We start from the raw sequence: 13,262 nt of genomic DNA on the forward strand, positions 1-13,262 counted from the left end.
TTATTTGTTTAGACAGTGAGAGAGAGCACGAGTGCACTCGAGAGGGGGAGGGGCAGAAAGAAGGAGGGGGAGAGAGAGAGAGAGAGAGAGAGAGAGAGAGAGAGAGAGAGAGAGAGAGAATCCTGAGCAGGCTTTGCACTTCGAGCACAGATCCTGATGCTGGGCTCAAACGCACAAACCACGAGATTGTGCCCTGAGCCGGAACCAAGAGTCAGATGCTTAACCTCCTGAGCCACCCAGGCGCCTCCATTTTCTTAATGATCCATTGAAATGAAACGTGAGCTGAAGATAACCTAAAAAGGAAGAGAAGAAATCATTTTGTAGATAAAGAGGTGGCAAACTGTGGCCTACACGTTAAATCTAGCCCACCATGTTTGTAAATAAAGTTTTATTGGCACACAGCCACAACCGTTCGTTTATTTGTGGTCTGTGGCTGCTTTCATGCTTTCAGGGGACCGTGTGGCCCCCGCAAGTCCAATATATTTATTGTCTTGCCCTTTAAGAAGAAGTCTGCCTGTCACAGAAACGGAGTTTGCCTTTTACAGAAAAAAATCTGTTAGTTTTCTTATCTTCTGTGGAGAATAAAACACTGGAGATAATCCTGAATGAAAATGTCATATTCTAAGCTGAAGTGAGATGCAGGTTCTGATTTCATGTGTGTTTTTGGTACTATCAACAGCTTTTTTATGTTTCACAGGTATTTGTGATCTTTAAATAACTGATGTGTTTGCTCGTAGTAGTCAGCCTGCGGAGTGGTAACTAGAAGGGAAAAAATGTGAACTTTGGTACCCTTTGCAGCTGATTGAGCTTTGACTTGAACGTTGAGTTAAATCCTGCCAGGTTCTGACTCTTGCACTACACCCGTGGCCGCCCGAGCAGCTGTTTTAGGTGTGGGATGACAACACCTGTGAGGACATTGTGTTTCCACACTGGTTGCCACACGGTGGGGATCCACGTGTGTCTGTTAGGATGCCGTGTGAAGGATGCAGCGCCCCAAACTGTCAGGATTTGGACCCAGGCCGCAGCATTCAGTCTGGGTTAAGTAATGCTGTGAACCTGAGCCAGGGGTATATACAATGACATCACTGAGAACGGTGGGGAAGAATGTTCCCGATGATTCTGCCATTGCTGGTCTGCGTTCCGTTGATTATATAACTCTTACTGTGCTGTGCATGTTCTTCTTCTTAAAATGGACAGAGCTTTGTCTCCTGCTCTGAGATGCGCTGCTCTTGTTTACGAAACTAACGGGGAAATTATTTGTGGTTGATAAATGAGCTGCCACCAGGGAGACGCTGTGGCCAAGTGGTGTGAGTGTTGGCCTGGAAGGCAGGCGTTTTGCATTCTGATCCTGCCTCTGCGACACACTCCTCGCTCTGCGACCTCCAGGGAAACGGTGGTGTCTGTTTTCCCCGTCTGTACAGTAACACTCCCTAGATGCGGCTGCACACTAACGTGTGTTTTGCACGGCCCAGAAGATGTCTTAGAGTCTTGTTTGTTCTTAAAGCTGCATTTTTTTTTTTTTTTTTTTTTTTTATACAGGGCAGCTTGTTTGAGTTTACTTTTGTTACGCTTTCTGGGAAGATCACTTTTCCATCTTTTCTGCTAAATGGATTTGTCTCTTTCAACTTGCAGGAAGGGGTTTGAGGACAGGCAAATTACTTTGCAGTCCACAATAGGAGAGGTAAGGAGGAAGGGTCTGTTAGAGGCACGCGGTGCACAGCAAGCCGGATAATAAACCTAGCAGCTGCCTCTCTTTGCTTTTGCCCCTTCCCTACCTCTTAAAATATTGGATACAATGAACAAAGCTGGACAAATGCCAGAACCTAAAGCTGCATTTTATCTCCTACAATTTCCTTCTAATTTCCTTTGTAGACAAAGTTTGACCTCAGCCTCATTCTGGACATGCCTTCTGCAGTAGAGTGCTGGCGAATGCATTCGACAGGAGGGTGATAGGAGCCTTCTCAAATGAGGGTGCCTTTTCCGGTTTGGGGAGGGTTTTAGAGAGCTTTATTAAAATAGCTTTTCATCTTGCTGTAATTTCCCCTTTAAATGTTCCTGTTGTAAGGCATACATTAATTATACTATCTATTTAATCCATTTATACGGTATAGATCTTTGCGTATATAAATTGGTCATAATCTTTTGCCCTGAACAACTCCTCCCTTGGGCAGTTAATGTATATTTGCAGTTGGCCCTGAGGTTGTATAAAAGAGGTTGTCATGTAAACTGAGTTTAGTGGATGTCGGTTTTGTGATAGACAGGAAATGAATAGAATTTAGAAGAAAGGGGGGAGGAGAAAACAAAACCACTGGAAAATTCTGGAAGGAACAGGGCAGATAGAATGGATAAAAACCTAAAACTAGCGAACAGCTGTTGGTAAAGATTCCAGAACTGGTGAGCAGATGGCCCACAGATAGGTGGTCATGAATAGAGAGCAAGGGAGGGAACGCCACTGTCTTTTACAAGTGACTGGTATCGTGAGGTAGAACCAAGATCACTCTCGGGATTGAATTCAGAGTCTGAGCCCAATTTTTCTCTACCTGTCAGGGGCAGACTCTAGAGCTGCTCTTTCTAGTAGGATAGCTATTGGCTACATGCAACTATTTACATGAAAATAAATTAAAATGAAAAAAAAAAATTACCTCCTCGGTCGCCCTAAGCTACATTTCAAGAGCTCATAGCTAGTGGTGGCTAGCGGCTGCCGTATTTAGACAGTGCAGATGGAGAACATTTTCATCACCGCAGCAAGTTCTGTTTGACCAGCACTGGTCCGGAGGGTGTGACTGAGAGTAATAAACTATGAACTATAATTGTAACCTATTTTCTTTGGCAAATCAACCTGTCAAGACCAAGGCAGGCGCAGATAGATTTTTAAGGTTGGTGTAGGTTAAGAAAGTGAACAAAGTTGGGATCAGCACACACGTTAACTGATGCCACCCAAGTGTGTGATTAAATGAAATACTTGTAATGTGTTTACTTGTCCAGGGTGCTTCTGCGCACTTGTATACCCCTGAGATTATTCATTGTCCATAATTTACCCATCTATGGCAAGTCATTAAAAAATGTTATCCTTCTTTTTGGGGAGAAATCATGCAGGAAGAGTGATCTTTGCTGTCAGTTTGTATTTAACTTGATCCTGCTCATGAGGTTGTATTAAAATGCCTTTAGGGAAACTGCGGAATATATGTCTTAAGTTGTGACCTAATAATTGACCCAAGTCAGTGAGATGGTTTAGACTGTGTTCTCTGGCCCTCCTTAAACACGTATGTTAGATCATGAACAGGGTCAGGAGGAATGGGAAAAGGAGGTAGAAGAGAAATAGAAGATTCATCTTTAGCTAGAGTGTGTATAATTCAGGCACCGGAAGAGTAAGAATCTGCCTGTTTCCTGTTCTCCTGTCTGCTGTGTGATTTCTCTAACCAGACCGGGAAGTAATCCCTGATGGCTAACCTCTAATGAAGTGAGATCTCAGTGGAAGGGTTTCTGTAGGTATATAGAATTTCAGAGACTCCTTTCATTTCTTACTCGGTGTGTGTCTTGTTGATACTTTTAATGCAGTTTCTGAAGGAGATAAGTTTTAGGGAAAAGATTAGTGGAGATAATCAAATCTGGGCTGAGAAATTATTCATTTTCTGTCTTTTGTTGTGGGTCACTTAAGTCAATAATACTTCCCTGATTATTTTTCTACATTAGAGGCTCTCTTGAGTTAATGTAATCAGTTTCTTGTTCTCTTCTTATTGTGGAATGGAGTGGAAAGGGAAGGTATTTTCCTTCCTTGCTTCTTCCTTCTATCTTGTTAAAATTGTACTCCATTATAGCTGCATCTATCTATCTATCCTTCTAGTCCTATGATTTGTTTTGGGTGGGAAAACAGAATCAGAGCACCTTGAGTGGAAATGAAAAGAACCAGTTAACAAGAAGCGACACTTCCCCTTTGTTTTAATATTAAAAGGGGTAGGTTTGTAGGAGATTGAGGTTAAAACTTCTTGCAACACTAAAATGCGTTTAGTCCGCTTTGAATTCAAGAAGTAAATGTTGTGTACGGTAATAAGAGTTCCACTCATTTTTTGGTGACGTCGATTATAGAAAGCTGACTCTCTTGCTTTAGTTCAGAACTCTTGATAGAAGTTGGCAGGCTGAGTAATTGACTGAATGAGGGGACAGTTCCCTTTAATCAGTCACAAGTGCTTCAAAACAAGCTTGTCATGTGGTTCTTTATCCATTCACTTGTGAGTCTTTGATTCTCTGAATTGAAAAAGCATGATGAAAACCCATCTTTGTAGTTTTGTCTTCTGTGTTGAAGGATAATGTCATATTTTAGCCTGTAGAAAATGACAGAAAAAAATGAAGAATGTAAGAGTTAAATAGAACATTGCCGTTTAATACAAAACACTTTTATTTTGAAATTTTATTTCATAAAATTATAAATTTATGAATTTATTATGAAAATTTTAAGGTTTACAAAAGACAGCTTCCAGTTCGTGGATCTGGGAAGGATTTTTATTTTCTTAGCCTACTTTTTTGTTGTATTCCACTCGTTTCAAAATTCCTATCTAAATTTTTTTAAAAAGCACTTTTTATTGTACTAGAGGAAGCAACATAAATTTAAGCTTCATGAACAATTAACTGCAGTGAAAACCCCACTACGGTGTCTTAGAGTCATTGTCACCAGAAATTACTTGGGACTTTTATTACCATGCAAACATTTCTTTGAACATCAGGGGTGGAGCAGGTCAGGATAGAATTTGGGGGAGGTAAGCATCTTGTTAGTTTGTGTAGAATCCGGGGCCGCTGGCTGCTTTTCTTTTGCTCGTCTTTACCCAGTCTATTTTCTGTCTTCTCCTTCTGCCCTGCCTTGGGCAGGGAGGGTGAAATGGAAACATGCCCCATGGTGATCCAAACCTTGTGCCCTCGCTGCTGACTACTTTGATTGGAATCCCACCTCTCCACAGATTAGTAAATTCGATGACTCCGTGCTTCTATTCCCTCATCTGTAAAATAGAGATACTATCATTTCCACCTTCATGTGTTATTTACCGGAGATAATACTTGTTGAGCCCTTAGTTCAATCCCTGGTGTGGAGTAAGTGTTCAATAACGTTGGTCATATCATTCCCGGCTTTTAAGTGGTACCACGGTCTTGTTTTGGGATGCTATTGAAACTGTGTAGTATGCCCCAGAAATATCTTTATTTTTCTGTGAAAATAATGAAACACCAACTTGGGACATGGACGTGCAGTTCAATACAGAAGTTCATCCGTCCCCTCCCCAGAGTCATCTCAGATTTATGTGTCATCCTCTGGGATTTGTTCTTTACCTGTCACGTGAAATTCATTTTTTTTCAAAGCACCTGAGTAAAATGAACATCGTCTAGAAAGAACACAGGTTAGGAACTCAAGGGACAGAAATTACATTTCCGGTGAACTGACATTTAGTCAGCGCTGCTCTGTTTCTGGGCAGGTGCATCTCACCTGATGGAAATTGTCTTCTGTGCTGCAGATACGGGTGAACCATACATAGAACTCGCCCTGTCTCACAGTTTGTGCCCCATGGAGGAAGATGGTTCCTGCCAACCATGGTGGTTCCGGGAGGTGGCAGATAGGTGATGTGCTAGAGAGTGACCTGAGGGGGCGTTTGGCAATGTCTGGAGACGTGTTCGGTCGTCACAGCCAGGGAGAGTGTGCTACTGACGGCTAATGAGTCGAGAGAGGCCAGCGGTGCCACCGAGCCTCTTGCCATGTACCAGAATCCTCCCTCGCCCTCCCACCCCAACCAGAACAGAGACCACTGGGCTTTCAATGTCAGTAGGGCTCAGGCTGAGAAACTGCTCTACGTGGTCAAGGAAGCCTCCAAGAGGAGGGAACATTTGGGCTAGGATGTAAATATAAGAAAGAGCTATTCTTGCAAAGATTTGTGGGAGGAGCATTTTGACAAGGGAAGCTGGCGAGAGTCAAGTCCCTGAGGTGGGAGGAAGCTGCAGGAGGAACAGATAGGAGGCCAGTGTGACTGCGAGTGGGTGAGGTCTGCACTGTGGGTAAATAAGGAGGATTTTGTGGCTATTGTAGGAGTTATTCAAGTTGCTCGCTGGGCTTTTGAGTTACTAATAGAGATTGGACATTGCTGATTGTTTTAAATTCTTCCCTTTGATTTTATTTTCCACAGAATTACGGCCTTGAAACCGATAATATGAAGAACTTGGTTCTGAAACTGCGAGCATCTTCCCACAACTTACAGAATTACATAAGTAGCTGGCGGAAAAGTCCGGCTTACGATGGGGACACTTCCCACAAGCCCCCGAACGAACTCCTGACCTCTGTGGTGGAGCTAATCGGTGCTGCTAAGGCCTTGTTAGCTTGGCTGGACCGGTAGGTTACGCGTGTGCTCCACTGTCCCATCAGAGGAGGGCCCAAGCTGCACACACGCCTATCTTAGGAAAATGAGCCTCTTCATGTCCCTTCCACTGGGCCTCTCCAGGACTTCTGGATCATGGTGGGATTTTAGGGTCCCTTTGGAAGCTACTGAACAGACGAGTGGCAGGACCAAATTAAGGTCCACTTGGGGAAGAGTGGAACCCCCGTGCCAAAGGTGTCGCTGCCGTTAAACACTCATGATTATTTCGTTGATCTGAAGGCCGTTAGTCGACTTCTGAAGGGACGTGAATTCTCTTGGCTCATTTTCTAATGTGTTTTTATCTAGCACTCCTGCGGCTCTTCTGTTCAGATTCCTGTTTTGTGTGTTAACGGGAGAGGAAACCATTGCATAACGAGTCCTTTAAACCAGCTCTGCCTGTCAGCCTGCAACGTGGGATCCCAGTGTCCCCACCCCCCCGTTTTAAAAGAATGCTTGTTGCTTTCCAGGGCTCCATTTACAGGGATCACCGATTTCTCAGTAACGAAGAACAAGATCATTCAGCTCTGCCTGGACCTGACCACTACAGTCCAGAAGGTCAGTATGTCGTTGCTTTTTTAACATTGTTTCCTCCCTTTACCCTTGTCCTCTTCTTCAGAGGGCTCACATGCAGGCATGAAGTGCCTTTTTCGCTCTTTCTGTTTCTTGCCATTTTTTTCCCATCCGACCTGGGGAGAGATGAAGGGCTTTCCATTAGATGCATTGTTGCCGATGGTTTCTGAACAATGGGCAGTGGCTTTTACATCAAAGATTACCTTTTTTTGTTTTAAAATAGTTGAGCTAATAGGCCCGTACTTTCTCTAAACTGTTAGAGCACTTAATTTTTTTCATAGAAACTCCAGAGCAACTAAGTCACGTGAAGTTAAGAAATGCTGAGGGAAGGGCCCCGGAAGGATGAGGTGGATACAGTTATGGATATGTGGCTGGAGGGACCCTCCGTTGCAACGGTGACATTTGAGGAATCTGACCAGCATGACTCTGTGCTTGTCCTGATGGAATGGGCCCATTACGTCATCTTGGGGTGTTTTCCTGGTAGTTATTTTTTTTTTTTTTTAAAGTTTACTTATTTATTTTGAGAGAGAGAGAGAGTATGAGCAGGGGACGCATAGAGAGAGAGGGAGAGAGAGAGAATCCCATGCAGGCTCCACACTGTCAGCACAGAGCCCTGCATCGAGCTCGAACTCATGAACCCTGAGATCATGACCTGAGCCGAAACTAAGTGTCAGACGCTTAACCGGCTGAGCCACCCCAGCCCCTTGGTAGTCATTGTTGACTGTTGGGAACTGATGATAGAAAAAACATCTCTTGGTGGGAGTTACAGATCCTGATCTGTTCACGTCAGGAGCAGGGTGTCCTGTCCACCGAGCAGTCTCACCACACTTGCCCCTGCTTCTGTGGGCCTCAGCTCACCTGGCACATGATAAGTGGTTTTTAAAATTTTTTTAAATGCGTTTTTAAACAAGTGAGATAATGCTTTTGACAAAGAAGCCGATGCAAATCTTTCATGTATCAGGAGAAATTTAACCCACACTTAAGGGACACATGAGGTATTGTTTTTGTTTTCCCTTTGGTGCTCATTGAGTATATGCTTCAGAGACAGACCACCACAGGTTCAAATCCTGCCTCTACCACTGCTTAGCCCTGGGACCTCAGACAAGTCGCTTAAAACTTAAGAGCCTCATTTTTATTTATTTTTTTTTTGTCTGTAAAATGGGAATACTAATATTTACTTCACCAGATGATTTGGTAAGATTTCTACAAGTTATTGTTGAACGAGCAAAGAAGGAAAAAAAGTGGAATATAAAGACAAATGGTGACCCCCCCCCCCCAATATGAAAACGTAGGAAGACACGTGTTCGTAACACACACGCTATCCAAGAACCTGTGTACAAGGGAGTAAGTTCAGTAGGCAGTCTGGAGGAAAAGTCGTGTTACTTTAGCAGGGAGAGAAGTGGGGACAGAGCCTAGGAGCCAGCCCCCCCTGCCCCCAACCCCAAGGACGAAAAGAAACACTTTTTAAAAAATTTACAAAGACCATTATGTGACCACATTTATGTATTTGTGTAAAATTAAATACAAATAATGTGAAATATTTTATCTAAAAATAACCACACCTACCTCGAAAGTTTGCTATGAAGACTAAATGCAAAGCGCAGTGCCCACAAGAAGTGACAGCATATAGTAGGAAATCTAAAAATGATGCCTTGTACTGGTTTTCTGGACACCGACTTGATGGTTCCAGGAAAGGGAGTTCACAATATGCTGCTCCTTTTTGGTTTGTTTGTTCTGTGGCTTATTTAAATTTGAACAGTTCTTAAGGGTGAAGACTGGCAAGGCGTCACTATACATGGAATATCGTTTTAGGAACGTGGGTTGAAAAAGATGGCTAGCTCCTTGAACATATGTTTTCTCTAGCGTTTGGAGAACACAGGTGCTTTGGCACGGCGTGTATTTGTGTGCACACAAATGAGAAGCAATGCACTTGATGAGCGAGCCCCGTGCCTTTTGCAGGGTGCCTCCTGCATCCTGAAGGGGGGAGCCCTCACACTCCCTCCCAGCCGGGGGTGGGGGGTGGGGAGGAGTTGGGGGGGAGTGCCGTCTTCAGAACTTCTCGGCAGGAGGTCTGTTGACCTTTCCGGAAGCAACCTGTCTTTTCCGTGTATTCCTTTTATCTGGGAAGTTTCAGGAATGAAAGTTGTGTCCTTCCTTCTTCCGGTGACAAGGAACGTGTTCTCCTTGGGTCTTTATTCCTTTCGTCTCTGTCTGCAAGGAGAGACCTTTGGGTGTCCTTTCGCTCCTTTCTCTCCTCCACGGGTTGCCATCTCCCCTCCTGTTTCTTGTCACTTGGTCTGCATCCTTCCCTTGAAGGATAACGTGTCGGTCTCCTGAGTTGAGGGGTAAATCGTTGCTGCCTTTTCCCCTGGAAGGAGACTGCGCCCTTCTCGTGAGCACGCCTCGTGCCGTCCAAGTCCACGGGTGGATCTTCTGTCAGTTTCCAGTTTCTGGGCTGTGATGTCAGACCGATGAGACTCCGGGGGAGGGGTGGGGATCTGCATCTTCAGTCTGTCCTCTGCGCTGCGAGGCCATGAAAACCGCAGCGGCAGCCATGAGAGATGGGATGACGGTGGCAGGTGCCGAGTCCCGCTGGGGGAAAACTCGGGGGGAAGGGAGCAGTACACTAGAAAGCCCAGGAGGACTGGACAGAAAGCTGGGTGGCCACAGAAGCAGAGGAGGAAAAAGCCACGAGAGCATTTGCGGAGCGCTGGTTGCGTCTCACGTGTGTGCCGCGTGCTCGACGTGTGTAGTCGCGTTTGCTTCTCCGCTGAGTGAGGGTGCATCGTGCCCGCCTCGCAGAGACAGGAGTGTAGGCAGGGAGCAGCTGGGCAGGTTGCTCAGGGCTACCCTGCTGGGGACGAGGTAGAAGGAGGACGAGCAGTGGAGGGAAGGAGCACCCGATAGCTGCCCTGGCTGGGTCCCTGCCAGGTAGGCTGGTCTGAGGCTGCGAGCCAGGTGACCGAGGAACATGACGGAGCTCAGCCCCACCGTCTGGCTCCAGAGGGTTGATTTGGTTTCAGGATGCCTTTTTTCCATTCCATTGCCTTTGTGCCAAAAAGCATGAAATCATGCCTGCGGCTGCTTCCTCCCAGTAGAAACGGCTGTGGGAACCCGTGTTCACGGTTGCAGAAGGTAAAAAGTGAGCCCTTTCACACGTTGGCTTGAACAGTTTTGGGGAGGCAGGAGAGCACCTCTCACCCATTGGTTCCAATGCCACAGGGAGCCCATTTTCTAGGTGGCTTCTTGGACCTGTCAAGGAATCAAGTGTCAGGAACCACGAGGTCACACATCCACCTTGAATCGTGGGCTGTGGAGTATTGAGAGGAGCTCTCTGCCAGTGGGTGATTATCATTTTGGGATCTGTAATGAAAAACCATAAATACACATTATTACTTTTATTCCTAGCACAAGACTGCATAAGTGTTCTGTTCGCTGAAAATTGATACTTACTTAGTAAATTCTGTGTTTCCGATGCTGTTAACACGGGATGAGCCATCCACATCCCATCCATGGTACTTGGTGGTTTAGCTCTGTGCACAAGATGGAAGATGCAAGGCACATGTTCGAGCTGGAATGATTCTGTTTTACAGAAGTTGTTGCTCCTGTAGTGTTTGAGTTCATATCAGCTTCACGCATATAAAAATCTATCTCTAAGTTTCTTTTTTTAAGTGTTTTCTTACTTGGATGCTCTTTTCCTGAGGATAAGTGTAAACTTTGGGAGCAGTAGAGTCACTATTAATGTTTAACACATTTTTAATTTAAGAAGATACCAAAAATCTGATTACAAAATCATAGGGTAGAGTATCATACATTTCTAACTCCCGCCCCCCGCCCCACTCCTCAGTGGTAGCAGAAAAGTGACCTTAAGTGACTTTTGATTGAAGTGAAAATCTTTTACAATTCCAACAGAGTTGATTCATATCTTTCGTGTACATGAAATAATTAGGATGTTCCAGTTTGGGATTATATACTTAAAGGTGCAAAATAAACTCTGAAGAATCTAGTTGGTCCCCCTTTTTTTTTTCTTTTTTTTTCTTTTTTGTTTTTAATGTTTGTTTATTTTTGAGACAAAGAGACAGAGTGTGAGTGGGGGAGGGGAAGAGAGAGAGGGAGACACAGAATCTGAAGCAGGCTCTAGGCTCTGAGCTGTCAGCACAGAACCCGATGCTGGGCTCGAACCCACGGGCTGCAAGATCATGACCTGAGCTAAAGTCAGACGCTTAACTGACTGAGTCACCCAGGCTCCCCAGTCCCCCTTTTTCTCTGCATGTCCTCCAGAGGGAAACCTTTGCTGTAGGCCAGTTAACTGTGGAGGTTAACAGTGAGAGTTTCACATTGGTGGTTTCACTGTGACCACTTTTATACAGGACAATGGTGACTCCTATAATCAGCCAGCTGGGTTCATACAGTTCCGAGTCTTTTGTTCTTACGCTGAATAAATAATGCTTTGCACTCCAGCCCTTTATTTAACATCATCAATAGCATACCTCAAGACCACTTTTTTGGCAGTGTGTTAATGAATGTTTTGTTGAACCTTTTTCATTTATTAAGGACTAAAATATCTGATTTAATCTCAGTGTTGCTTAAAATAAACTTCTGTGGCTACATTTACTCAAGCCTTTATTTGAAAGCTATTCTTATAGAAGCAGGCCCAGAGCTAAAAGATTCCTGACTTGTTGGCCAAGTGCTGGCTGAGCACGGGGTCACATTTGGGAGCCATTGTCAGGTTTCCTTCTTGGACTCGACTTCTGATTTCTTGTTCTCTGCACGGTATAGATGGTGGGTGGATTTCAGTTCAATGATTTTCATAGGTTTTCTGTTGAAATAATCGGTCAGATGGGTTCCTTGGATGATAAGCTTCTTTGGTCAGGAGAGAGCAGAGCCTGAGAAGGTGTTGGGTGCCCGCTCCGTGCCCTCCGCATCCCATACAGGGCTGTTTGGGCTGCAGGGGGAGGGGCATGCCAAGTTTCTAGCTCTCTTACAATTTTCTTTTTTCTTTCCTTCTTTAGGATTGCCTTGTAGCAGAAATGGAGGATAAAGTTTTAGCCGTAGTAAGTATACCTTTTAGAAGTGACTGTAAAATTCCTTTTCCCAAACGAATGGGACTCACATTAATTCAAGTAAATATTCTGTGGCTAATGACTTTAGGATATACTTTGAAATATTGGCTCTTTGGGATTTGAGTCTATTAATTTAGGTAGAAAGAGAAGAGTAAAAGTAATCTAGCAACAAGAAAATTACTACTGTGAAAATTCCTGTGCTTAACTTGGGTATATGGGGGTCTCTGTTTCCTCTGAACATTTCATTAGGTACAATTATACTTAAATTACTAGCCAGCCTGTTAATCAGGGTTACCCTGATCTGTAAATTTCACTTTAGGAACATTACGATTAAAAAAAAAAAAAAAAAAAAAATCCTTGGCAAAACCCTTCTGATGGCAGGGGGATGTGCTGTGATTGTTTAAAGAGCATTTTGTAACCATTCATCATCGCTTCCTCCCTTTGACATAAGCCAGCCTGGGCCCTTTTGATAAGGCCTTCCTCCTACTGATGTTGAGGAATTTAGCAGTGAAACTGCTATAAATATATTTTCCATAAATAGGAGGCTAAACAAATTAAGGGAAGGTAAGAAGTGTCACTTCTTGGATTCTCCCCCTTGGGGGAAAAAAAATCACTCTTTGGAATTTCCTGATTTCCTTGGTGGTTTGATTTTGAAAGGTTAGATGAATCTGGGGGAAACAACAACACGTAACCACCACTTCATGGGGATCTTCATGTCTCAAAAAGTTTACGTTGTCAGTGTTTGGGGTCAGAGAATGTGAACCATCACTAAAAAGATGGTTACCCCTAAATGTAAAACACAAATCTATGCATCTCCTGGATGATAACAGGAGAAAAATCTAGGTTGCCCTTGTGTTTGCTGGTGAGGTTTTAGATCCAATACCAAAGGCACAGTCCGTGAAAGAAAAACCGATAGGACAGATCTCACTGAAATGGAAAACTCTGCTCCATGAAATGCAGTGCTAAGAGAATGGAAAGACAAGCCACAGACTGGGAGCAAGTAGTTTTAAAAGGATAAAGGATTTGTATCCAAAATATACAAAGAACTGTTAAACTCAACAGCGAGGCAACAACCCAGTTAAAAAGTGGGCAAAAGATGTGAAAAGACATCTCACCAAAAAGGTACGCAGCTGACAAATCAGTATAGGAAAGATGTTTAACATCGTGTTTCATTAGGGGAATTGCCAATTAAAACACCAGTGAGATACTATACACACCTGTTAGAATAACTGAAATCTAA

General features: G+C 44.0%; 1 protein-coding gene across 4 annotated transcripts in view; it reads left to right on the plus strand.

Annotated features, from left to right (window-relative positions):
• The window catches only part of CNKSR3 (CNKSR family member 3), an 83,865-nt gene that overhangs the window by 53,247 nt on the left and 17,356 nt on the right, over nt 1-13,262 (plus strand). For 3 of the 4 annotated variants that reach the window (XM_027056588.2, XM_027056584.2, XM_027056586.2), the window contains 3 exons: nt 6,162-6,364; nt 6,857-6,944; nt 11,972-12,013. In XM_027056588.2, coding sequence (XP_026912389.1) covers nt 6,186-6,364; nt 6,857-6,944; nt 11,972-12,013 — 309 coding nt within the window. In that variant the 5' untranslated portion in view covers nt 6,162-6,185. Of the gene's footprint in view, nt 1-92; nt 1,682-6,161; nt 6,365-6,856; nt 6,945-11,971; nt 12,014-13,262 lie in introns of those variants that run through there. The other variant, XM_027056587.2, reaches the window with a different exon arrangement.

Source organism: Acinonyx jubatus, chromosome B2, assembly GCF_027475565.1.
Source record: "Acinonyx jubatus isolate Ajub_Pintada_27869175 chromosome B2, VMU_Ajub_asm_v1.0, whole genome shotgun sequence".
In the NCBI taxonomy this organism is placed as follows: Eukaryota; Metazoa; Chordata; class Mammalia; order Carnivora; family Felidae; genus Acinonyx; species Acinonyx jubatus.